The sequence below is a fragment of the Phoxinus phoxinus genome (genome assembly GCF_949152265.1).
Source record: "Phoxinus phoxinus genome assembly, chromosome: 16".
Taxonomy (NCBI): Eukaryota; Metazoa; Chordata; class Actinopteri; order Cypriniformes; family Leuciscidae; genus Phoxinus; species Phoxinus phoxinus.
The window spans coordinates 6542977-6567535 of record NC_136891.1 but is presented as its reverse complement, the minus strand read 5'-3'; the positions used below and the strand labels follow the sequence as shown (position 1 = coordinate 6567535).

Below are 24559 nucleotides of genomic sequence, written 5' to 3'. Positions count from 1 at the left end.
CACCCGCCAAATGCGGGTAAAAATCATAGACTTTAAAAACAAATGATAAAATAGAAAGGGAGATCACTTTGAAGACGAAATATTAAATTTGACGCAAAATTGATGATTAAAAAAAAAATATATATATATATTATTATTTTTTACCAAGGATCAATAACAATAATTATTATAGTTGTAATGTAACATTGTTATACTTTTTGTTGTTTTGTTCTAGGCTGCAATTACAATGGATATTTTCCTAGCGAAATATTTAAGTAAGATGTCAAAACCAACATTCCTATCAACACAAACCAATATAATGATTTATTTGGTAAGCCGACTGCCAGACGTTACAGAAAAGATGACTACTGAGTGTAATGATTCTAGTCAGGGTTTTATCTTTCGATAATGACGCTGTAATTTAAAATAATCTCTTACATATATTAATTTAAAATGTCTGTGCCGCTAAGTCACGCCCATTTTCGACGATCCTTTCCACGTTGCTGTCATTCTGCTTATTCGAGCGGAGCGAACCACGTGACCTGTACCACATGTCATGCCGTCATGTGACTGAGTGGTTCCTGTACACGGGTAATGATCAGTAATCAGAAAGGACTGCTGTATCATGTCGGACTGTGCACACTAATTTATTTCCTTGCGTAAAATATGGGTCGTATTCGTGTTTGCGGAATCGTCGCTACTCTTATTACTAGTTTCATACTGCTTCAGTATGTCACATCAGCAGTGGAGTATGATGACAGCCCATGGTACAAGGATCTGTGCAGGTGAGATCTTAAATAAATAAACAAACACTCTTAATGCTGATCATTGCTGGCAAACCGTGATGGTTAACATATAAACACTTTATTTTTGCGTTTAAATATGATCTAGTTTGCTGATTACTGCTTTTATACAGTTTATGGCCCTTCTTTAGCCTGGGTGCATCAAGTAACATTACCTGCCTGGACCTACTCAAAACCATAACAGACACTGTGTCACATGAGACAAAGAAATGCTTTCAGTTAGACATTCAGTTTGTTTTATGATCCAATGATGTCATGTAATTGAAATACATTCTGATCTTGGAAATGGGTTCAAATTAAATTGTGTGTGTGTGTGTGTGTGTGTGTGACTGTGAAGTTACAAATGGGAGGCCATCGACCAGGACAGCAATGTGAGCTACGCTTTGAAGATCTGTGATTCGTCTCCAGACACAGAATGTGGAAATGGAAGTGCGGTCTGTGCCCACAATCGTACGAGCAACCAGTACCAGTCAGTGGGTAAGTGCATTGCATCAATGTGCCAAGATCACACAATACACAGCCAAACTACAACAGCAATGTTCATGAAATAAAAGCACAACATTTTATTGTACCTACCTGTGCTTTTTTATCAGGTCCAAGTGTTTTTTGTGTGTGAATATTCTGTTTTCTGGCATAGGGTAATGATTACCAGGTCTACTGTATGCTGATAAGAAATTTGAATGATTGTTTGATTTAGTTGTAATTAAGATAGACATGATACCATCTGTGAGAGTAGCACTGAAGACCTCTATGAGAACATTGTTATCAGACTTTCCAAATTCTCATTCTTCATTTGTTTTTAAATTTTATCAGTCCTAAGATTGAGGTTATTTTCTTTATGCAATATATAATTACTTACGGTATACACTACCATTCAAAAGATTGGGTAAGACTTTAGAATATGTTTGAAAGAAATGTCTTATGCTCATTAAGACTGCATTTTATTTAATTAAATATACAGTAAAAACAGTTATAATCTTAAATATATTTTATTATTTAAATTTATTCCTGTGACGTCAAAGCTGAATTTTCAGCATTACTCCAGTCTTCAGTGTCACATGATCCTTCAGATATCATTCTAATATGATGATTTGCTGCTCAAGAAACATTTCTCATTATTATCAATGTCCAACATACTTCCAAATATGATCATCCTTGTGTGAGGGAACTCCATCCTAAAACGTCCTCCTCATTATAAACATTAATTTAAGCAAGTTCCAAAAAGGGCTTGTTTTGATATCGCGGGATCTGTGATGTCACACATGCAAATACATTTGCATATGCCTGCCTCCATAGCAAAACATTGATGAATACATTTTCCCATCATAGGCCCCGCCCACTTGCATTCAGTCACAACAGCTGACATTGCCTACCCTTGTTGTGATCATTGCGTCACGTCAAAAGCAGGGCTTAAAGTATTCCGGCACCGTGCCGGATCTCCGGCGTGCGGCCGTGAGGAAGAAAAATAAATAAATTGTAACTTGCATGCGGTTTAATATTTTCGAGTCAATTGATTTCACCTACCAATCATACGAAAGGAACGCAGCTCTTACTAACGTTACAAGCATTTCCTATCAGAAGCGGAGCAGGGCGGGGTCTGGCAACACAGTGTGATTGAGATTTATATGTTGTCGGTGAAAGGAGCGCTAGTTCATGAAACTTGGGGATGATGTCCTACCCACGGGCGTAATTTCCTATGGGGACACTTTCCAAAATCCCGTTGTCCCCCCCCCAAATTCGTTTGTTATGTTTCACCGCACGCAGTCATTGCCACGGAGGAGCAGGACCGAGCCTGTGTAAAAGCTCACTGAATGTTCTAATGAGCGAGTAGCGGTTGCGGCACAGACAGCGATGAAACGCCAGAAACAACAACAGGTGACTTTAATGTCATCATGGATGAAAAGAAAGAAAGGAGATGTGAGTTGGTTGATTCAGTAAATTAGCTCAGGTCAGGATAATCATATTTTCTGTCTACACCTGTTGATAACTTAGCTAACGCTAACTGCTGCTTGGTAACTTCAGACTTATTTAATTTTAATATTTAATTAAATATTCTGTGTAGCTTACAAAAAACCAAAAACATTCTGTGTAGGCCTACCATGAAAACGAGTCCACTTTAAACCGCAGCATTTTCTGTCAGCAATGTATGACAACGTAAACGCATGCGATTAATTTTTGTCCAGCTTTAACGTGTTGAAATATTTATTGCAGCGTCCGTTCTTTCTGTCATCCTTTGGGTTATATGATCATGCTCTCCTTCACGCAAATGTTTTAAACTATCAATGCGCGAGAAGATAAAAGAGAACGCGCTGTCAGTGAATGTCCTCCTGAAACACACACTGACACACACACACACACACACACATAGAAAGACGCGCGCCATCGAGTTCTCTTTCGCGCTTGAACGATAACGCACACATTTATGCCAAAATGTCAGTTTTGTCGAGTATCTTCACAAGAACAGTCAAATGAGTTAAATGCAATCTTAAATGGAAGTAAAGAGTAGAGAATGAGATCCTGTCAGCAGCGGCGGGTATTAAAGTGACAGCAATTCTCTCTGTTAGTAAAGTTAACCAAAGAACAATGGGAACAGAGAAAATTACTAACTGCTCAACGCTTAAGGATTAATCTATTTTTCATTTATAATTTATGCAGTGCGAACTGTTTTATAAACGTATTCAATTTCTATATAATTCACATCGGTTAGACAGGAAGGTAAATATGACATTTATTATGGGTTTAAGTGAGGATTGTTTTAAGTTCACTTAAATTAAAAGTTGTTATATTTTTCTAAGCCTAATAAATGTTTCAAATTTTGGAAAAATACATTTTCATCGAGACATAAGTAGCTATATCAGTGATACTGGTCTTCATTCATAAAAATATGCCATTAACATGCTTGAAAATAAATGGTGCCAATGAAGCCCCCCCCCCCCCCCCCCCCTCCCCAAGAAAATTTCAGGCTCAGGATTTTTTTTCACTTTAACCCCTGCAAAAGCAATTAGAGCCATTATAATCACTGATGCTGTCACACTGGATACAGTATACAGATGCGCGTTCAGTTTCTGACATACACCACGCACTTGAGTCTGTCGACAACAGGACAAATGGAAGAATGAAAGAAGGTTCGCTTTGACGCGTCCAGTTTTAACCACTCGTTTGCGTCTCTGTAAAGGCTTAAAGGGATAGTTCACCCAAAAGTGAAAAAGTTATCATCCCTTACTCACCCTCTAGTTATTCCAATCCTTTGACTTTCTTTATTCCGCTTTATTCCTGAACACAAAAGAAGATATTTTGAAGAATGTTGGTAATCAAACAGTTGATGGAAGCCATTGATTTTCTACAGTAGGAAAAAAAATACTATGGAAGTCAACTGTCTGGTTACCCATATTCTTCCAAATATCTTCTTTTGTGTTCAGCAGAATAAAGAAACTCATAAAGGTTGTACAACATGAGGAGTAAATTACACATTTTTCTTTTTAGGGGTGAACTCTCCCTTTCAGAAGGATCCCAGCGCCGGGAAAAAGTGGATTGTTTATTTTAATGGTGTCCCGGATTATTTATGTAGTTTAATCTTATTTTTTATTTATTTTTTAATGTTGTACAACATTTTTCCACAGAACCCCTAGAGTTCCCTTGCGGCCCCCTGAGGGTCCCAAGTATAAATGTATAAAGACCCAATTAATACAGTGAAATATTAATAATATAAATGTGAATAAAAATATATTTGGAATATTTGTCAAATATTATTAGGAAAATATTAAATTTTTCTGGTAAAAAAATGTTCTACTACCTGTATTACTGATTTTATTTATTTATATTTATAATTTTTTTATAGTTTTACACTAACATTTTCTATGGACTTCTATGGACGTATAATTTGCTTGCGGCCCCTGCTTGACAGAATTAAAGCTTTAGAATGTTGCATCCTGAACAGAGCCATTATATAAAAAACATAATAGCATAGGATACAAATTTGTATGTACAAATTGTATTAATGCAGTGTGTATACTGTGTGCAATATGCCTTTTTTATGCATGGAATACCTTTATGATATCATGCAATTGGCAAAATGTGAAATGTATAAGCAGAGCACACTGCATGAGCATTGTATGTCAATTTTGATCCTTCTTGTTTCATTATTTGAGATGAGTGCAATGTTAAAGGGGTGGTTCGGGATTTTGGACATCGGACCTCATTTTCAAGTTAGCCTAGTTGTTATTCATCAGTGGAGACAGTTTTCAAAAAATTTCATCCAGTCCTTCCAGTTGCTTAGTTCGCCGATGCTAGGCTAGCGCGAGTCAACGGTATAAGCTAGCCTGCCATTAAAAACTGTTTTACCCACTCCACAGTACACCAAAATCAAATAAATTATAACGCCAGACTGTCGATGTAAATGTCTATTGAGAGAATAATGTTAGAAATCAAACTACCGGTTCTCTTACATCTCAATGATCGCATTACATTTACAGGAACTAGTTTCTCAGCAGCGGCGGAATTTTACTTTGCTCCGGTTAGTAGTACTGCGCCGAAAAGTAAACACAGAACAGAAGCGCGCACTACAGACGGGACGTCTAGCTAGCTAGTAGTAGCCATGAACAACGATATTGAAAAACATTTGATTGTAAACTAAGGAATTGGCAACATGGTGATTCGTTGTGCATTTCGAAATTGTAAAAATAAACCAAATAGATGGTCATGCAAAAAGTTTCCACAAATTTCCATTGAGAGATCCAGAAAGGATCCAACTGTGACTTCTTTCTGCTGGTTTGGACAACGAGACACCGGCAGAGACTATTAAAGTTGCGAATTTGTAGTGATTAACGTTATTTTAGACCAGACGACTTTGAAAACCCCCATCATCGAAACGTTCATAAGTCACTGACAAGGAATGCAGTTCCAGCCGTCTTTCCATATGCACCAACAGCAGATGAACAGGTAATAACTTTTGTTAGGCTACTAAAGCTATCTATGAAGCTAGTCCCTTTCATAACTGATAGAATGACAATGACAATGTTAGTGGAGATAACGTTACAGTTCAATTTATGCCCTTTTAGCATCCATCTCGATTAGTTCTTCGTCTGTGTATTCCGGCTCATACATGTACAGTTCGTTGATTAAAACACATTCCTCGTCTCCAAAGTCTGAAACATTGGCATGGCTTTCAAACGTGGCCATAGTCCTATGTTGATTTCTTAGTGAAATATCCTCTGCTTCTGTAGTGATGAGTGTCAGCGGCAGGTAAACACACTTGCGTCATGTGGAGACTCTCTCGGTTGCCTAGGTAACTTAATATCACTCCGCCGCTGCTGTAGACTGTGCTAATAAATACAGGGAACAAAGTATAACTCTTGCAATGCAATGAAAGGGTAGTTTGATTTCTAACATTATTCTCTCAATAGACATTTACATCGACAGTCTGGCGTTATAATTTATTTGCTTTTGGTGTACTGTGGAGTGGGTAAAACAGTTTTTAATGACAGGCTAGCTTATACCGTTGACTCGCGCTAGCCTAGCATCGGCGAACTAAGCAACTGGAAGGACTGGATGAACATTATTGAAAACTGTCTCCACTGATGAATAACAACTAGGCTAACTTGAAAATGAGGTCCGATGTCCACAATCCTGAACCACCCCTTTAAGACAAGTTTACACTAATTTGGAATAATCATGCATAATATTTGTTTAATTAACATTTCTAATTTCAATGAAATAATTGAAGTGGCACATACTGAATTAAATATAAACAACAGAATGAGGTCATGTGACGACAATGTAGTGCTCTACTGTCTTTGTAAGCATTTACAAAGCATTTACGGTCCATTTTTGTATGATGCCCACTGTTTTGAAATAAAAATGTATATAGTATGTAGAATACTGTGCAGTAGTACACTAGAGTTTATTAGCTTTCTCCACACATGGCATGATAAATGTTCTCGAGTGGCCTAAAATTTCAGCCGTAGTTTGTCCGGCTGTAGTCAACATGTTTATGGAACCGTCTGTTGCATTTATTAGGTTATCTTCTTCTCATGCTGCTTGTTCCCATGGGTTGTGAACTGCTAGATGTTTGGCCAACCTCTCCAGATCACATGCTGTAATATTTTTATCTTGTTGGGTGTCACAGAGACATTTTCTGATTTGTTTGTGCTGATAAACTTTAGTTGACTTGGGTTTGAACGAACAGTTTTGTGTGGCTGTTGTTCTTGTGCTAGACACAACTTTCTGCAACAATAGACATGACTTGTTACAATAGAAATGACTTGCTTTTAACAAGGTTTTTTTTTCTCCATAGGTGAGCTCTCCTTGCGGAAAGACTCTTCTGCTGTGCTTGATTTCAACAGCTTGAGGAAATGCAACGACAATAGCAGCAACTTTCAGAGCAGCATCACATTTCAATGCGGCAAAACAATGGTGAGCTTTGGTGCGCAGCATGCGCTGTTAGTCAGAGGTGCCTGTGAACAGACTGTGGCATTTGCTGTTTGTTTCCTTCCACCTTCTTGCTGAGCAGGAAGAGATGACATAGATGGAAAACTTGATAAAATAATGAGGCAAAGTGAAAGTAGGTGTGGCTGAAGTTGCTCAAAATTGGCTTTGATGGATACTTGAACGTCTTGTATAGTTTGGCTTGTTATTTCTATCACTAGATTATATTTATGTATTGCTTGTGCTGAAATCTGTCCCTATATATAGTTTTTTTTTTCTTAATGCATATTTTTTCAATTTATTTCAGTTCATTGCCAACTTAGGCAACATTTCACATTTTGTTTAGTTTCTCAACTAATATTAGGACTGTCAAATCGATTAATCGATACATACAAGTACACACACACACACACACACACACACACACATACATATACTATATAAACAGAAACTTTTATGTTAGATGCAATTAATCGCAATTACTCGATATGACAGAACTAATTTATATATACACACACACACACACATATATATACCGGTGTATATATATATATATTATAATATATTTCCATTTTTATTTCAATTAACAGAAACATTTTACATAGTTTGTGTACAATAACAACCCTGCTGCAAACATTTTTGTCACATTGCTTGCGGATTTACATTAGTTTTTTATTGTTTTTCTTCAAAGGGCACACCTGAGTTTGTCACCGTCTCTGAGTGTGTGCATTACTTTGAATGGAGGACGTATTTCGCCTGCAGACGTGGTAAATTTACACCACATAAGGAGGTGAGTAAAGTTGATTTGTTCTCAGTGAGAAAATAATTAATTAAACTCATGCTTTTTCAAACTCCTGAGTTATGCATAGTCTGCATAAAGAATGATCTAAGAAGAACATTAACATTTTCAACTTGTGAAAAGCACATATAAGTTAATTGAATTGCTTCACAGTTTGTTTATGTATATATTTTTTCCTGTTGAAATAGTATATGTATGAATTTGGGGGAAAACTAATTATTTTATTATGCTAATCCAAGCACCAATCATAATTTCAGAAAATGTGAAAATCCACTTTTTTAGATATTCTGCCTTTATATCTTGTATATCAAACAGAGGAAATGGCAGTGACTAAACTTTCTTGTAGTAAAGTTGTACATTTCTTTTCACCATTCAATGCATTTTTAAAGGTCCCCTGCTATGCCTTTGACTCGGATGGAAAGAAGCATGACCTCAACCCACTGATAAAACTGTCGGACGGCTACCTGGTTGACGACCCAGATGATGAAAGTGATTTCTACATTAATATATGCAGAAGTCTATCAGGTATTTTCAACTCCGCAATTTTGTTAAGACTAACTTCCCTAGTTTCCCTCAATTACCAGAAAAATCTCTGGTTGAGAACTTCTTGTCAGCCCCTACAGGTGTTAGTCGTATATCCTCTGTCTACACCATGTTACTTTCATCTAGTACGTCCTCTCTCTCCTGCCTAAAGATGACTTGGGGAAAATGAGCTGCAAATCAAGTTATCGGAAGAGCTTTGGTCTGAGGCCCTTACTAGAGTTAATTCTACTTCTGTATGTGCTCGGCTAAGTCTCATTCAGCTAAAAGTCTTTCATCGAATTCATCTTACCATAGCCAAACTTCATAGATTGTTTCCAGAAACAGAGGACTCCTGTATCAGATGCTCCGTTTTTCCCGCCAATCACACCCGTACGTTCTTCAGCTGCCCAAAACTGGTCTCATATTGGGCTTCTTTTTTTGACTTCATGTCTAGGGCTCTGCAGGTTTCTCTATCTCCATGTCCTCTAGTCGTTTTTGGTGTGTCTCACTCGTCATCCATCATGAGACAGAAAGCAGAGGTTATTGGTTCTGCTTCTCTTATCGCTAGAAGGTGCATTTTGTTGCATTGGAAGTGTCCAACTACCTCTTGGTTAAAGGATCTGATGTCATTCCTTTCACTTGAAAAATTTAAATATTCAACTCGGGGCTCAACTTATACACATTATACAATTTGGAACCCGATTTTAAATCTTTACGACTCTGTATCCTCACTAGATTCTGACTAAATATATCATGGGTGTGCAAGCTTTTTTTTTTTGCTTTTTTTTCTTCTCTCCTCGTAAATAGGCGTATGTGTACGTACATGTTTATGTGTATGCATATTTTCATACTATTCTCAATTAAGTTGAAAAAAAAAATATGTATATATATGCATGCAGAAGTCTAAGTGAGTTTCAAAAAAGATATTTGTATCATTTTTATCCATAGCAGTGAGTGTGTGCACTTTCGTAAGAGTTTGGAAACCAATCAACAAACGTTTTGATTATATAGCTGCTTTAAACCAAACAATCCGCAAAGCACCTGAGCAGGTTCTTATTTAAACAACCAAATCATTTAACAGTGCAATGCAGATAACTAATGTCTCTCTGTTCAGATCCTGCTGGAATTGCCTGTCCCGAGGGATCTGCCGCCTGTCTCATCTCTGGCAAAGATTCCTTCGACATGGGTCAGCCTGTTAAGCAGCTCGAGTTGCTCTCCAATGACAAGTATCGGATCATTTATTAGCTAATTTGCTATTAAGCTTATTACACTGCTGTTCAAAAAAAAATAAATAAAGGGATTTATATATATATACTCCAGTCTTCAGTGTCACATGATCCTTCAGAAATCATCCTGATGTGCTGATTTGCAGCTGAATAAACATTTCTCATTATTATCAGTGTTGAAAACAGGAACAGCATAACTGATGTTCTCTTTTTCAGACTAAGGCTGCGGTACGAGGGAGTCCAAAAAATCCCAGACTTATGTAATGGCCACAGTCCAGCGGTGACAATTACATTTATTTGTCCCTCTACAAGACAGGCGGTAAGAAGATGGCTAAGTGTTTTATCTTATTGAATCTATTGTACTCCTTGAGCTCAGTTTTCTCAATGGTTTATCAGGGAAGTAACCCTAAGATGATCAGCAACTCAAACTGTCGGTATGAGATCGAGTGGGTGACGGAGTACGCCTGCCGCAGAGATTACCTGGAGAGTCGGGACTGCAAATTTACCAGTGATCAGCACGACATCTCCATCGACCTAAGTCACCTGACACGCGGCTGTGAGTTACATTGATAGTTTAGAAAGTGATGTACATTTTTCTGTGGAAAGAATGAAGGAGCGATTCATTTGATGTGGTCTTTAAAGATGCACTAAGTGATTTCTGAGAAACACTGTTGATATTTGAAATCAACAAATATCGAAAAATAAAGCAAAGATGACGAATGAACAACATGGAAGAACAAAGAATGAACATATAGTACATAAAAGTATATATAAGCAAGAGTTGGTTGTTAGTCGCCGGCAGCACACCAGCTCCAGGCAAACAATGGCACTCAAAACTGTCCTGTTACTATAGCTAACATTACAACAACAGCATTTATTGGTTCTGTGAATTATAGCAAAACCAATGTTACATATACATTATGGAGCAGAAACAACACAACCTTAGTGGCCGTTTTCAGTCCTTCACACTTAAGGCCTCTCCAGCGCTCCTCTCTAACGCGGTCCTAAAGCTCTTGCCTGATCATAACCCTTCTTTTTCTAGTGATATTCCTCTGAGCTTTTCTCTTTTGTAATGTCTCTCATCCTCTTGCTTCAAATCTCCCTCTTGCTCACTCTCTCCTCCGCTATCATGAGTGGACACGCCCCCTACATGCTGATTGGCTACAAGTGTGTTGTGGTGCACGATCTGATTCACATTCAACAGCGTTTAAGAAATCGCTTACGGCACCTTTAATGAGTACATTAATTGAATAAACCACAGATATACCAGTATCATGGTACAGTGGTACTATTAAAAGTTTCCGTTAGTTGAAGTAAAGCTAATATAAATATATAAATATGAAAAACGTGTTGCCTTGGCAAATGGTATATAAATAATACTAAAATAACACTGATACCACTCATGTCTAAAAGCATGATAATGGTAATGGTACCATGTCCCAAAAACATATTTCCATGGTTTTCAGTCAAAAAACAAGACATTGGCATTGTACTCTGTTCAAATAACGTGGTGCTTCCATGGTACTATTTTGGTATGGTATATTTTGGCAATTTTTCATGTTAGTAAGATTAATCAGATGGGCTGTTTGTTGGATATAGAGTTTGTTTTCCCCACTAAAGGTGAAATAGAAGTGTAGTTTAGTTAACTACTGTCAAACAAAAGTAAAGAAAATAAGAACAAATAATCAATAAACAATCAATAGCACAAATAAATACAATGGAGCAAATATACAATTAAAATAAACCATGCCTTTCAGTTTTTTCAGGTAGGTCTAACAGTGGGATTTAGTTGCAGAAATTTAATAAAGTAATCAAATGTAAAATAGTGCATATAATCTTCACTGTATAAATGTACAAAAATTATCCTTATTATAGATATAAATGTTATTCAGTCAAGAGCAATGAGTGTTGTTGTTTTTTTTTTGTATTTTATTGTTTGATTAACATAAACAGACATCAGCAGGAATATTAGGCTGCTGTCACTTTAAGACATAATGCATGTATCTAAAGTACTGATACATGTGTTGTCTCTCTCGACTGTTTATGTTCACTAATGACTTAATGGTGCAGTTCATTTTTTTTACTGAGAACTGTTGCACCCGTACTGTAAACATAGTGAAACATTCATTAAATCAATAGCAGAACTTTATATAATTTTGCAAAAACACCAAACACCTCCTTCAATAACAAGTACACACAGTTGTGGTTCATCATCAAGTACTTATGATTTATAATGCTTTACCATTCTTCATATTTTAGCTACAGACACACCCTATATGGCTGAGGCAAAAAGTGGCAGCGACACCTATACCTTCTATCTAAACGTGTGTGGGGAGACCAATGCTGGTTATTGTGGTGATGTCAAAGGTTTCGTATCCACCTGCCAAGTTAAACAAACCGGGAATGTGAAGAAGATTGCTGGGAGATACCAGAACCAAACACTGAGGTTCGGTTTTCCTCACATTTTATTTGTTACTGATTTACATAACCCTTAAATGCAGTGCAGAATTTAAACCGAAGAGCAGTCTTAACTCTTTGCTTTTTATCTTAAGATATTCAGACGGAGATCTCACACTAATCTACCCAGACGGCAGCAGATGTAGCACAGGATTCCAGCGCATGACCATTATTAACTTTGAGTGCAATGCAACTGCTGGTGAGTAACACCATGACTCAACACATCACTTGTGAAGTCAAGTGCTGATGAGACCACAGTTTGAACACTGCCTGATTGAGGAAGCTTAATGGCCTGAGAACCAAAAGGAAGGAACTGCAACCACGTGACCTAGATGACCTTGTTTCATGTCCAAATGTAGTTTTTTTCCAAATGTTCCGCTCACAGCAGGCTTGTGGTTTTCAGGGAATGGCCTGCCGGTTTTTACGGGAGAGTCTGACTTTACGTATTACTTCGACTGGCAAACCGCATACGCATGCGTGAAGGAGAAGGAGGACTTGCTGTGTCGAGTCACAGACCAAAAGAAGCGTTATGATCTGTCACCCTTAACACGCTACCCAGGTAAAGATGAGCAAGATTACTTGTGTGCTGGGAAGTGACGGCAATGATCGATCATAAAAACTTGCTTTATGATGTTTTTTTTTGTTTTGTTAATACACTACTGTTCTAAATTTTAGGGTTGGTAAGATTGGTGTAATATTTTTAAATGAAGACTCATACTCACAAAAGCTGCATTTATTTAAGTTATTTAAAAACAGTAATGTTGTGAAATATTATTACAAATCAAAATAACCAATGTCTATTTTTTCTATTGATTTTTCACCCTGGTCTTCACATGGTCTTCTAATATGCTGAGTTGATGCTAAATAAATATTTCTTCTTATTATCAATGTTAAAAACAGTTGTGCTGTGATTAATATTAGAAACCGTGATGAATGTTTTTTTCTTGATGAATAGAAAGTTTCAAATGAACAATTTAGTTGAAATATAAATCTTTTGTAACATTAGAAATGTCTGTCAATTTACTGAATCCTTGCAGTATAAAAGTACTAAAAAGTATTATTTTTTAATTTTATTTAACACTCTACTCCAAGCCATATGATTAGACACTGGAACAGACTTAAAATTAGTAACATTAAAACTCAAACCATAATGTAGTATAGTAAGTGGAAATGTATTTGCAAGCTGGATTAATGTATAAATCGTGAGCATTTGATGGGCCATATAAAATGATCTCAGGCTGGTACTTTGAAACCCATTCTCAAAACTATGAATGTTTCTGTAAACATCTTAAAAAGTACTTGTACCAACTCGTCATGTGACTTATTGCGAATGTTTGTTTTCTCAGAATCTAAAGGATCTCAAAACTGGGAGGCTGTGGCAGCGGAGTCTGATAAGAAGCGTTTTTACATCAATGTTTGTCATAAAATCATCCAGGAGGGGGCGGCCAGCTCTTGCCCTGAGGACGCAGCAATATGTGCAGTTGGTCAGTGCGCCATTAGAGATCCTGGATAAATCTACATAAATGTGTATCATACTCATGATGATTCATTCTAACCCAATTTTTCTCCTCTTAGGAAATGGAAAAAAATTGAACTTGGGCAAATTCCTGTCTTCTCCGCAAAAGGGGCCAGAAGGAGATGACATCAGACTCATTTACACTGACGGAGACAAATGCAGAGAGAACATGAAGGTGAAAACGATCATCACTCTGAAGTGTAAGCCTGGAGATGTTGAGAGCGCTCCGGTCCTGAGGAGCGTGTCCAGTGACGGCTGCATCTATGAGTTTGAGTGGTTCACTGCTTCGGCCTGCGTCCTCTCCAAAACAGAAGGGAACGACTGCAAGGTGGAAGACCCACAAGCAGGTACTGGACAGTGTTATTTTGGTGTCATCTATAAATACTATTTTAGTATTTATTAATATATTGAATTAGATTTTATTTTCATAATTTCAGTTTTCATTTTTATTTTAGTAGATTTCTTATGTGCTTTTGAAACTTCTTATATGTTCTTGAAACTTAACATTTTCAACTTATTTAACATTTCTTGTTAAGTTTTCCAAAAACTATTTTATATAGTTTTACTTTTAGTTAAAATGCAGGGTTATTATTATAAGTAACACAAATGGTTTTTTTTTTATAGGTTTAGTTTCACTTTAAATAAAATAAACGTTGACTGAATTAAAATGTAAATATTTCTCATATACATTTAGTTTAACAAAATTTCTAACACTTTAACTGAAATAAAATGACAACGGACAGCATAAAATGTAATTTAAAATATTAATAAAACCTATAATAGTAATAATGCTGGTACAATTGGCAAAAACTATTTAATCTGTATCCATTATAATGTCTTCTCCCAGACTGGATTATTCCACCATGTTAAGATTTTTCTATGCAATTTTTTTTTTTTAAACTACGGTTGACATACATAAATTAAACTACACTTAATTAAACTAAAATGAAAATAATTAATTTAAAAAAAAAATCTGATCCATGGTGTTTATAATTTTAGTGTACCGGTACTGCTATTTTATTGTTGTGGGGATGTGTGGCTTAGTGGTTAAAGGTCGTGGGGTTTATTTTCCCTCTTTTAGGGCTGCTTTTAAATGTGCTTCTGTTTCTTTGCAGGAATTTTGTTTGATTTGTCCCCCCTTCAGAAACCTAGTGGAGGTTATTATAACATATCCAGGGAAAAGTATGACTACTTCATTAACGTGTGTGGCGATGTTAAGGCCGCACAGTGTCCAGAAACAGCAGGGGCTTGCCAAGTTGACCAGAGGTAAGTTCACTTTGGTCCAACAAGTTTCTACGGTCCTCACTTGTGAAGTGTACTATGAAGCAACGGAATCTCGCCAATCACAACATATTTGATGTTTAACAGTGATTTTTGAACCAATAAGATTGTGGGTGGAGCGAAACATTTTTTGTTTGGTCTCTGCAGCGGCACAAACTCTTGGAATCTCGGCCAGTTCAACTCCAGGCTTTCTTACTATGATGGCATGCTCCAGTTGACCTACAAAAATGGCTCTCAGTACAACAACAAGCAGCACACGCAGCGTTCCACACATATTTCCTTCCTCTGTGACAGAGAGGCTGGTCCAGGCAAACCAGAGTTTCAGGTATCGCACCTGCTCATTTGTTCTGTTTGTGCATTGGACACACCTTCAGACGTTATTCCTATAAAGGCCCTGATATACTCACAGCAATGTTTTTGTTCTCAGGTTACTGTATATCCTAATGCAACTCACACTGCTAGTTCAGTGTTTAGATGAATATATAAATATGTCGCTGAGTGCCTGTGCAGCAGGCGTAATGATATGACGAAGCACCTGAAAATAGTCCCCAGCTCGGTAACTTCCAACATGACCGGGACTAAGTTTATGTAGTTTTTAGGCGGCAAATTAGGTTTCCAAATAATTACGGTTCGGGATCAGCACCAAAGTAAATGTCATCTAAATCGTCTCTCACAAATGTCTCCATGCTACAAGGCACGCTCCCTGTGCAAGCAGGTTGTCACGTTGGTTTGTTGACGGCAAGTGCTTCGTCATATCATTGCGCCTGCTGCACCAATGGTACAGCCGCACAGTTCCTTGATTCTTACGCCGGAATGAGAGTAGTTCCTAGCCATATAGGCGCAACTTTTCATTTTCCGTCGATCTTAGTACATGGTTTAACTACAGAAGAGTCAAGTTTTAAATAGGAAAAATATTGAAACTCGTTGGTCATTTTGAAAGAAATGCTACTGGACTCATCAGAATCAATGATCTATGCTAAGCTATGCTAAAAGTGGGACTGTCAGACCCGGAGTTCGGCTGAATGGATTCGAAAACGGTAAAACTCAACTGTTTAACTCTGGGGGAGTTGTAAAATGAGCCTAGTTCCAAAAAAAGTGGAGTGTTCCTTTAACGTTTCTGGCTGAGCTGTGACTTTAAACAATATTGGCTATTTTAAAAAGGGGAGGGGCTGTCCGATATGTCCCGCCCGGTCTTCCTGTTTCAGTGGAAATTACGTCAACACATTGAATAATGCTGCATGTTTCAAGGCACTTCTGTGGGACTTAGCTCTTTAACAACTTCATTTGCTACTATAAAGCACTCTCCAGTGTGTTCATGTTTTACTTGCGGACATCTGAGCTCGACAGACTGACCAGATGAAATTAATCAGAGATGTCCACATCATTGAAGGCGGAGTCTCAGAGTCACGCCCATCTATTACATAATGGCCACGGACCAATGGGAGTTCAAAGGTGTTTACTCCAAACGAACTTCGCTTTGGCCTGATTTTGTGCAAAATGACGTCACACCCGTTTGTTCTTCAAATTCTCTTGAAGTATATCAGGGCTTTAAGGCTTTTGTTTTGTCTTCAAACTAAAAATATCCTTAATTTATGGATTTTTTTTCTGCAGGATGAGGATGAGTTCACTTATAACTTTAAATGGTACACTTCCTACGCCTGTCCAGAGAGACCACACGAGTCATGTCGTGACGGACCCCAAAACTCTGCAGCAGTATGACCTGTCCAGGTTAGCTTTCCTTTCACAAAAGACTCATGTCCTGGAGAAATCTTAAATATGTTACTGTAAATGTGAACTGTGACATTTTTGCACTAGTGTCATCAAACTGGTTTAAACAAATAATTGGTTACCTGAATACTTCCGCATTCCGCGAGTCCCTTCCCAAACTCATGTCATCGGTTGAGCCAGTGTTGCTGGTCGGATGATTAAACAAACAGTGCCATGTTTTGATATTTCCACACTTTATGAGTGAATCAACCTTTAAATGTCTTGTCTCTGTATATTAAACTAATATAGGTGTTACTGGAAAAAACTGTGCTTTGAGTATTTCTTCTCCTGTTTCTGAGAATGTTCAGTGTAAACAACACAAATGTGGCAAAAATATTTTAATTTCAATTAATTTTTCTCTAATTTCTCTATATTTGGCAATAATTATGCTTTTTGTTTTGTAGCATTAGACTACAGATAGCATGTCTCCAGTTTCACCGGATGGTTTGCTTTTTTGTAAATGTAATTTGTTTTGTACTATGAATTACAAAACATAGAATATATAGAATTGCCCTGATGGCTTTAAGATCTGAACAGCAAAACTTTTGTTTATTATTAAAAGGATTGACGTTTGACCTCAGTTTTATTTTGCTGTGTAAAACAATGTGATTGTTATTTTGTGAAGATGTTAATATTTGCTGTTCTGTTGGAACACACAATAATAAAAAGATAATGTTGTGAAGTTGTGGTTTAAAAAGTTTGTTGTCAGAAGTGGGATTCGAACCCACGCCTCCAGAGGAGACTGCGACCTGAACGCAGCGCCTTAGACCGCTCGGCCATCCTGACTGTTGTCACATGGTTATAACACACATAATTATAATATTACATTGTTCTAAAATGGTTATTTTGATTGCATGTACACATCACTGTTTTTTATGAATGTTTTATTTGATGAATGTTTCTCTGTGGAATATAGTGTAGTTAGTTAAACAGGGCATACATTTGTTTTGTAACGATGACTCATTGGCAAATAGTGGATGGCACATATCACACTAATTCTTAGATGTTTCATGCGACACAAAAAATCGTCCACGAGGGGGCGCATGGTGGCTCAAACCATAGAAATACATAATAAAGACTAGATGGAGGTCGACGTCCGCACCTGGCGGCCATCTTGTCACAGTCAGCTCGCTCACTCGTAACATTGTGTTTTAATGGTGCATGTACTTTTTAAATAACCATAACTTGCTCAATTTTCTACCGATTTTCAAATGGGTTGGTTTGTTATAAACGTCAGAGATGTAGTTATGACACTGCATACTTATGAATAATTATAATATTATATATTTCAACATGTTCAAGCATCCAGAATTATAGCCACGTTAATAACGTTTGTAAGAAACCAGAGCGTTTGCAAATCCGTCAAGATTTCAGCGAGATAAGAGTATTTGTGTTCGTGCAGATCACTCCTTACATCAGGTAAGTTACCACAGAGCCCGCCAGAAAGCTTGCCTGTGACAAGATGGCCACCGGGTGATGACGTTAGAGACTCCGCCGTAAGACATCTATCCTTTGTTATGTATGTCTATGGCTTAAACAGACAAATCATCCATTGACCGTATAATCAGGGTTCGTATGAAATGAACACCCGCCAAATGCGGGTAAAAATCATAGACTTTAAAACAAATGATAAAATAGAAAGGGAGATAACTTTGAAGACGAAATCTTAAATTTGACGCAAAATTGATGATTAAAAAAATATATTTTTTATTTTTTTTTACCAAGGATCAATAACAATAATTATTATAGTTGTAATGTAACATTGTTATACCTTTTGTTGTTTTGTTCTAGGCTGCAATTACAATGGATTTTTCCTAGCGAAATATTTAAGTAAGATGTCAAAACCAACATTCCTATCAACACAAACCAATATAATGATTTATTTGGTAAGCCGACTGCCAGACGTTACAGAAAAGATGACTACTGAGTGTAATGATTCTAGTCAGGGTTTTATGTTTCGATAATGACGCTGTAATTTTAAATAGTCTCTTACATATAATTTTAAAATGTCTGTGCCGCTAAGTCACGCCCATTTTGGACGATCCTTTCCACGTTGCTGTCATTCTCATAGACAGTATATAAACGGTCATTCTGCTTATTCGAGCGGAGCGAACCACGTGACCTGTACCACATGTCATGCCGTCATGTGACTGAGTGGTTCCTGTACACGGGTAATGATCAGTAATCAGAAAGGACTGCTGTATCATGTCGGACTGTGCACACTAATTTATTTTCTTGCGTAAAATATGGGTCGTATTCGTGTTTGCGGAATCGTCGCTACTCTTATTACTAGTTTCATACTGCTTCAGTATGTCACATCAGCAGTGGAGTCGGAAGACAGCCCATGGTACAAGGATCTGTGCAGGTGAGATCTTAAATAAATAAACAAACACTCTTAATGCTGATTATTGCTGGCAAACCGTGATGGTTAACATATACACACTTTATATTTGCGTTTAAATATGATCTAGTTTGCTGATCACTGCTTTTATACAGTTTATGGCCCTTCTTTAGCTTGGGTGCATCAAGGAACGTTACCTGCCTGGACCTACTCAAAACCATAACAGACACTGTGTCACATGAGACAAAAGAAATGCTTTCAGTTAGACATTCAGCTTGTTTTATGATCCAATGATGTCATGTAATTGAAATACATTCTTATCTTGGAAATGGGTTCAAATTAAATTAAATTGTGTGTGTGTGTGTGTGTGTGTGTGTGTGTGTGTGTGTGTGTGTGTGTGTGTGTGTGTGTGTGTGTGTGTGTGTGTGTGTGTGTGTGTGTGTGTGTGTGTGTGTGTGTGTGACTGTGAAGTTACAAATGGGAGGCCATCGACCAGGACAGCAATGTGAGCTACGCTTTGAAGATCTGTGATTCGTCTCCAGACACAGAATGTGGAAATGGAAGTGCGGTCTGTGCCCACAATCGTACGAGCAACCAGTACCAGTCAGTGGGTAAGTGCATTGCATCAATGTGCCAAGATCACACAATACACACCCAAACTACAACAGCAATGTTCATAAAATAAAAGCACAAAACTTTATTGTACCTACCTGTGCTTTTTTATCAGGTCCAAGTGTTTTTTGTGTGTGAATATTTTGTTTTCTGGCATAGGGTAATGATTACCAGGTCTACTGTATGCTGATAAGAAATTTGAATGATTGTTTGATTTAGTTGTAATTAAGATAGACATGATACCATCTGTGAGAGTAGCACGGATCCAAGACCTCTATGAGAACATTATCAGACTTTCCAAATTCTCATTCTTCATTTGTTTTTCAATTTTATCGGTCCTAAAATAGAGTTTTTTTTCTTTATGCCATATATAATTACTTACGGTATACACTACCATTCAAAAGATTGGGTAAGACTTTAGAATATGTTTGAAAGAAGTGTCTTATGCTCATTAAGACTGCATTTTATTTCATTAAAAATTACAGTAAAAACAGTTTGTTTTATAATTTAAAACAACCATTTAATATGATAAAATGTAATTTATTCCTGTGACGTCAAAGCTGAATTTTCAGCATTACTCCAGTCTTCAGTGTCCTTCAGAAATCATTCTAATATGATGATTTGCTGCTCAAGAAACATTTCTCATTATTATCAATTTTGAAAACAGTTGTGCTTCTTAATATTTGTCTGGAAACTAATACTTTTTTTGTTTGTTTTCAAGATTATTTGATGAATAGAAAGTTTAAAAGAACAGCATTTGATTGAAATCAAAATCTTTATAAAAACACAAATGTCTTTACTCTCACTTTTTGATCAGTTTAATGCATCCTTGATGAATAAAAGTATGAACTACTTCAAAAAAAAGAACTGAACGCAAACTTTTGAATGGTAGTGTATACATTTTCTTTTTTAATCTTTTAATTTTGTGGTGAAATGTGAACACAAAAAACATGTTTTCGCTCAAGATTCACCATTTAATCGGTTTGGTCATGTGATACCATTTCCTATTGATTCAAGTCTAAACACTCAGTTGGACAAAGAAAGAAACAACAGATTTTGTGCTTAGTCTGGATATTCTTGTTAAACATTAAAACTCTTTAAAGGAAGTGAGCTAAATAGTTCTCATTTTCTTTCTTTGCATTAGATAACATCCCAATAAACCCAGGGCTGTTATAAAACATGTCATATAACTTTGCACGGCACCTTACATTTGTAAGCGAGAGCTGCATGACAGAGCACAGATAGAGCATTTGTTTGTTTGGCCTTATCCTTCCAGTCAGCTGACCTCCAAACAAACCTATCAAATGAATACCCTGACTAATAGCGATCTGAGTCTGCTTCTGTTAGCCTGAGATTTAGGCTAAATGAAGTCAATTTCATTTGTTGTCAGAACAAACACCATATATTTACCCGATATTGCATCACATACCATGTGACCCAATGACAAAATAAGACAACTTGCAGGTGTTAAAGGGCACCTATTATGCAAAATTCACTTTTACATGGTGTTTGAACCTAAATGTGTGTTGGCAGTGTGTGTACACAACCACCCTATAATGATACAAATCCAACCAGTGTTTTTTTTTTTAAATCCCCATAAATCATAAGCACGGTCTCAGAACGAGCTGTTCTCAGAATCAATGCAATGTGACGTAGATTTGCACAAGCCCCGCCCACGACTGTTGATTGACACTGCAGTTTGCGCATAGACCCGCCCTGAGTGAGCTGGACACAGTCCGCCATTGTTTCGACGCTGGAGAATGTCTCCGAAAGCGATTGAGGTGTTTTGTTTTTTGGATGTTAGAATAAACATAGCAGTCTTCATTCACTCTCGTTGTTACTCGAGGATTGATCAGTACAGCTGCTCTCGTGAGCTTACAGTCTCCGGAGCGACAGGACTAACGTTACTGATCACGGCAGAAATGAAAGTGAGAGCGAGCACTTCATGACAGCTCGAGCTCATCGAGTCGCTTTACAGATATACAGTTTACCAGTTTATAAAGCACCCACTGAAAAGGTGTGTATATATTTGTTTACTGTTAGTTGTAAGGAGTGTTTTGTGTACTTCGCGGTGTAACGTAACGTTATGTTCCATGATAATGAAAGGGAGAAAGAGAGAGTTTATGGATAAGACTTCTTATACTGTGTTTATTCTTACAGTGATTTTCTGCAGTAAAACTAAGCTTCATCTTTTGTGTGATGTACAATAAACTTAATTGAACTCCTCAGTATATTTTGGTCATCATTCAGACGGGGTCTACTACAGCAGGCTTGTATTAATAGTGGAGCAGATTACATATACAAGTTATAAACGTAATTAAAATAAACATACCTGTTCTATCTCTATACAGCATATATTCTCTAGCTCTGTGGGCATTATTGTCCGACTCGAACACCGTTACTGTGAGTTTCTGTTTTGATATTATCATCTTTCTGTGAGATAAGATTGTCCTGGCTCTGAGTGCGAACTGGTTAGGCTCCGCCCCCTGTGCGTGGATCCGCATCTCATTAACTTTTAAAGGAGACACACTAAAACGGTGCGTTTTTCTCAGCCCCCCAAAAATGACAATTTAAACATGCTGTAAAAAATGATCTGTGGGGTATTTTGAGCTAAAACTTCACATACTTATTTTTTATCTTGTGAAAAGGGGCATAATAGGTTCCCTTTAATCATGCTGATTGAATCTGTGCTATATATTTATTATTCACTTTCAGCCATATTAAAATACATTGCATAAGTTGTTTATTTTGTACCTCTGTAAGAAAGCATTCAAACACAGTATTGTGTAATGTCTATTTATATAGTATTTCATGCTGTTTATAGTTGTTCTCGGTGTCACTCTTTGGTGGTTGGTTTGCATCCGTTATGGGGCTTTCCGGTCCTTTAATGTGTGGTTCACACAATATTGTCAATGCATTTTAAAGCGTTTGCATTCATTTAAGTGTGTATCCTGCTCAGTGTCATCTTGGTATTCTTTATCTCGTCTTCCTGCTGTCGTTTATTCATGATTCACAGTAAGTAGGTCAAAGGTATCTAGAAGCAGGTGCACTAGTAGAATTTACTATTAGAAAAATGCCTGCTTTGTAAGTAAGTGACAGTATTTAAATAGCAGTAATTAACATTTCAGACTCTGCCACATATTATAAATCATGAAGCTCTAGTCCTATCACAAGCTATTTTTGTGACATCTTAGAGGTTTGAAGTGTAGATACTCTTTTAGATACTATGGACTTCCAAATATAATCATCCTTGTGTGAGGGAACTTATCCTAAAACGTCCTCCTCATTATAAACATTAATTTAAGCAAGTTCCAAAAAGGGCTTGTTTTGATATTGCTGGATCTGTGATGTCACACATGCAAATACATATGCCAGCCTCCATAGCAAAACATTGATGAATACATTTTCCCATCATAGGCCCCGCCCACTTGCATTCAGTCACAACAGCTGACATTGCCCACCCTTGTTGTGATCATTGCGTCACGTCAAAAGCAATTAGAGCCATTATAATCACTGATGCTGTCACACTGGATACAGTATACAGATGCGCGTTCAGTTTCTGACATACACTCCACGCACTTGAGTCTGTCGACAACAGGACAAATGGAAGAATGAAAGAAGGTTCGCTTTGATGCGTCCAGTTTTAACCACTCCTTTGCGTCTCTGTACAGGCTTAAAGGGATAGTTCACCCAAAAGTGAAAAAGTTATCATCCCTTACTCACCCTCTAGTTATTCCAATCCTTTGACGTTCTTTATTCCGCTGAACACAAAAGAAGATATTTTGAAGAATGTTGGTAATCAAACAGTTGATGGTAGCCATTGATTTTCTACAGTAGGAAAAAAAATACTATGGAAGTCAACTGTCTGGTTACCCATATTCTTCCAAATATCTTCTTTTGTGTTCAGCAGAATAAAGAAACTCATAAAGGTTGTACAACATGAGAAGTAAATGATGACAGATTTTTCTTTTTAGGGGTGAACTCTCCCTTTCAGAAAGATCCCAGCGTCGGAAACAAGAGGATTGTTTATTTGAATGGTGTCCCGGATTATTTATGTAGTTTAATCTTATTTTTTATTTATTTTTTAATGTTGTACAACATTTTTCCACAGAACCCCTAGAGTTCCCTTGCGGCCCCCTGAGGGTCCCAAGTATAAATGTATAAAGACCCAATTAATACAGTGAAATATTAATATTATAAATGTGAATAAAAATATATTTGGAATATTTGTAAAATATTATTTGGAAAATATTACATTTTTCTGGTTACATTTTTTTCTACTACCTGTATTACTGATTTTATTTATTTATATTTATATTTTTTTATAATTTTACACTAACATTTTCTATGGACGCATAATTTGCTTGCGGCCCCTGCTTGACAGAATTAAAGCCTTAGAATGTTGCATCCTGAACAGAGCCATTATATAAAAAACATAATAGCATAGAATACAAGTTTGTATGTACAAATTGTATTAATGCAGTGTGTATACTGTGTGCAATATGCCTTTTTTATGCATGGAATACCTTTATGATATCATGCAATTGGCAAAGTGTGAAATGTATAAGCAGAGCACACTGCATGAGCATTGTATGTCAATTTTGATCCTTCTTGTTTCATTATTTGAGATGAGTGCAATGTTAAGACAAGTTTACACTAATTTGCAATAATCATGCATAATATTTGTTTAATTAACATTTCAATGAAATAATTGAAGTGGCACATACTGAATTAAATATAAACAACACAATGAGGTCATGTGACGACAGTGTAGTGCTCTACTGTCTTTGTAAGCATTTATGTTTGTATGATGCCCACTGTTTTGAAATAAAA

The 24559-nt window shown here is 36.9% G+C and overlaps 3 protein-coding genes across 3 annotated transcripts in view; all 3 read left to right on the top strand.

Annotated features, from left to right (window-relative positions):
- The window catches only part of tdrd15 (tudor domain containing 15), a 38812-nt gene extending 21359 nt beyond the window's left edge, over positions 1-17453 (top strand). Inside the window, exon 6 of the transcript XR_013794447.1 lies at positions 17311-17453. The gene's annotated coding sequence lies outside the window, so the exon portion shown is untranslated. The remainder of the gene's footprint in view (positions 1-17310) is intronic.
- Positions 529-17322, top strand: LOC306983863 (cation-independent mannose-6-phosphate receptor-like). Its single transcript, XM_079584647.1, has 16 exons — positions 529-764; positions 1120-1259; positions 7075-7193; positions 7897-7995; positions 8394-8529; positions 9641-9752; positions 9969-10071; positions 10149-10308; positions 12012-12198; positions 12305-12408; positions 12613-12768; positions 13556-13693; positions 13785-14072; positions 14841-14991; positions 15154-15331; positions 16618-17322. Exons 1-16 carry the CDS (start codon positions 646-648, stop codon positions 16723-16725), a joined length of 2298 nt encoding a protein of 765 aa, XP_079440773.1. The 5' UTR covers positions 529-645; the 3' UTR covers positions 16726-17322.
- A 464-nt stretch (positions 17454-17917) lies between the features above and the next one.
- Positions 17918-24559, top strand: part of igf2r (insulin-like growth factor 2 receptor) — a 43565-nt gene continuing 36923 nt past the window's right edge. Inside the window, exons 1-2 of the mRNA XM_079584643.1 lie at positions 17918-19138; positions 19586-19725. Of these exons, the coding sequence (XP_079440769.1) occupies positions 19020-19138; positions 19586-19725 (259 nt within the window). The 5' untranslated portion in view covers positions 17918-19019. The remainder of the gene's footprint in view (positions 19139-19585; positions 19726-24559) is intronic.